Source organism: Buceros rhinoceros, unplaced genomic scaffold (assembly GCF_000710305.1).
Source record: "Buceros rhinoceros silvestris isolate BGI_N320 unplaced genomic scaffold, ASM71030v1 scaffold31648, whole genome shotgun sequence".
In the NCBI taxonomy this organism is placed as follows: Eukaryota; Metazoa; Chordata; class Aves; order Bucerotiformes; family Bucerotidae; genus Buceros; species Buceros rhinoceros.
This window is the reverse complement of record NW_010429117.1, coordinates 4,556-5,219: the sequence shown is the minus strand read 5'-3', so window position 1 is coordinate 5,219 and position 664 is coordinate 4,556. Positions and strand designations below refer to the sequence as shown.

Below are 664 nucleotides of genomic sequence, written 5' to 3'. Positions count from 1 at the left end.
CAATCCGGGATGGCTGGTTTGGCACGGCCGCAGCCCGGGCGGGCTGTGAGGAGCCCCGGCGGCACACTGACCTCTGACTTGCTGCTCTAAGCTGAGGATGACGGCCACAGCCTGGTGTAAGATCAGGAGCTTGGTCTGGGGCTTGTCGCTCTTCAGGTGGAGCTGCACCATCCGGCCCAACTCCTTGAAAGCCTCGTTGATGTCGCGGACGCGCAGGCGCTCCCGAGCGTTGTTGGCCATTCGCCGCTCCTTTTCCCTCTCGGCCTTCTGCTCCGGCGTCAGGTCTTCGTCGTCGTTATTGCTGGGAGACAAAAGCAGTAACATCATTTTCTAACGACGTGGAGAATAAGCAGAGTGAAGGTTTTCTGCAGACTTTGTCCGAAACTGGGGGCACGAGCCAGGAACAGGCACTGTCTGAGCGACTCTCCTTCCACCAAACCTGGGTGAAGTTCAATCCCTTTGAATTTTACACCGAATAAAGCCTCTGTTGGTAACAAAGATCTTACAATCTGCAAGGCAGGACTTCTGGTATTTTCGAGCAGCAAAACCACAGCTTTTTTTCAGTGACTTTTATCACAGCCAACGCCGCAACGTTTTACACGGTGCCAGATTGACACTGATGACCTTCACCCCAAAGGACAGGCTGGCGGCCCCTCCCCCTGCG

The 664-nt window shown here is 55.6% G+C and overlaps 1 protein-coding gene across 1 annotated transcript in view; it reads right to left on the bottom strand.

The window, feature by feature from the left end:
* Nucleotides 1–71: 71 nt before the first annotated feature.
* LOC104499078 (transcription factor 4-like) overlaps nucleotides 72–664 on the bottom strand; it is a gene marked incomplete at both ends in the record, with an annotated part of 4,893 nt that continues 4,300 nt past the window's right edge. The window contains one exon of the mRNA XM_010142538.1: nucleotides 72–301. Within this exon, the coding sequence (XP_010140840.1) occupies nucleotides 72–301 (230 nt within the window). The remainder of the gene's footprint in view (nucleotides 302–664) is intronic.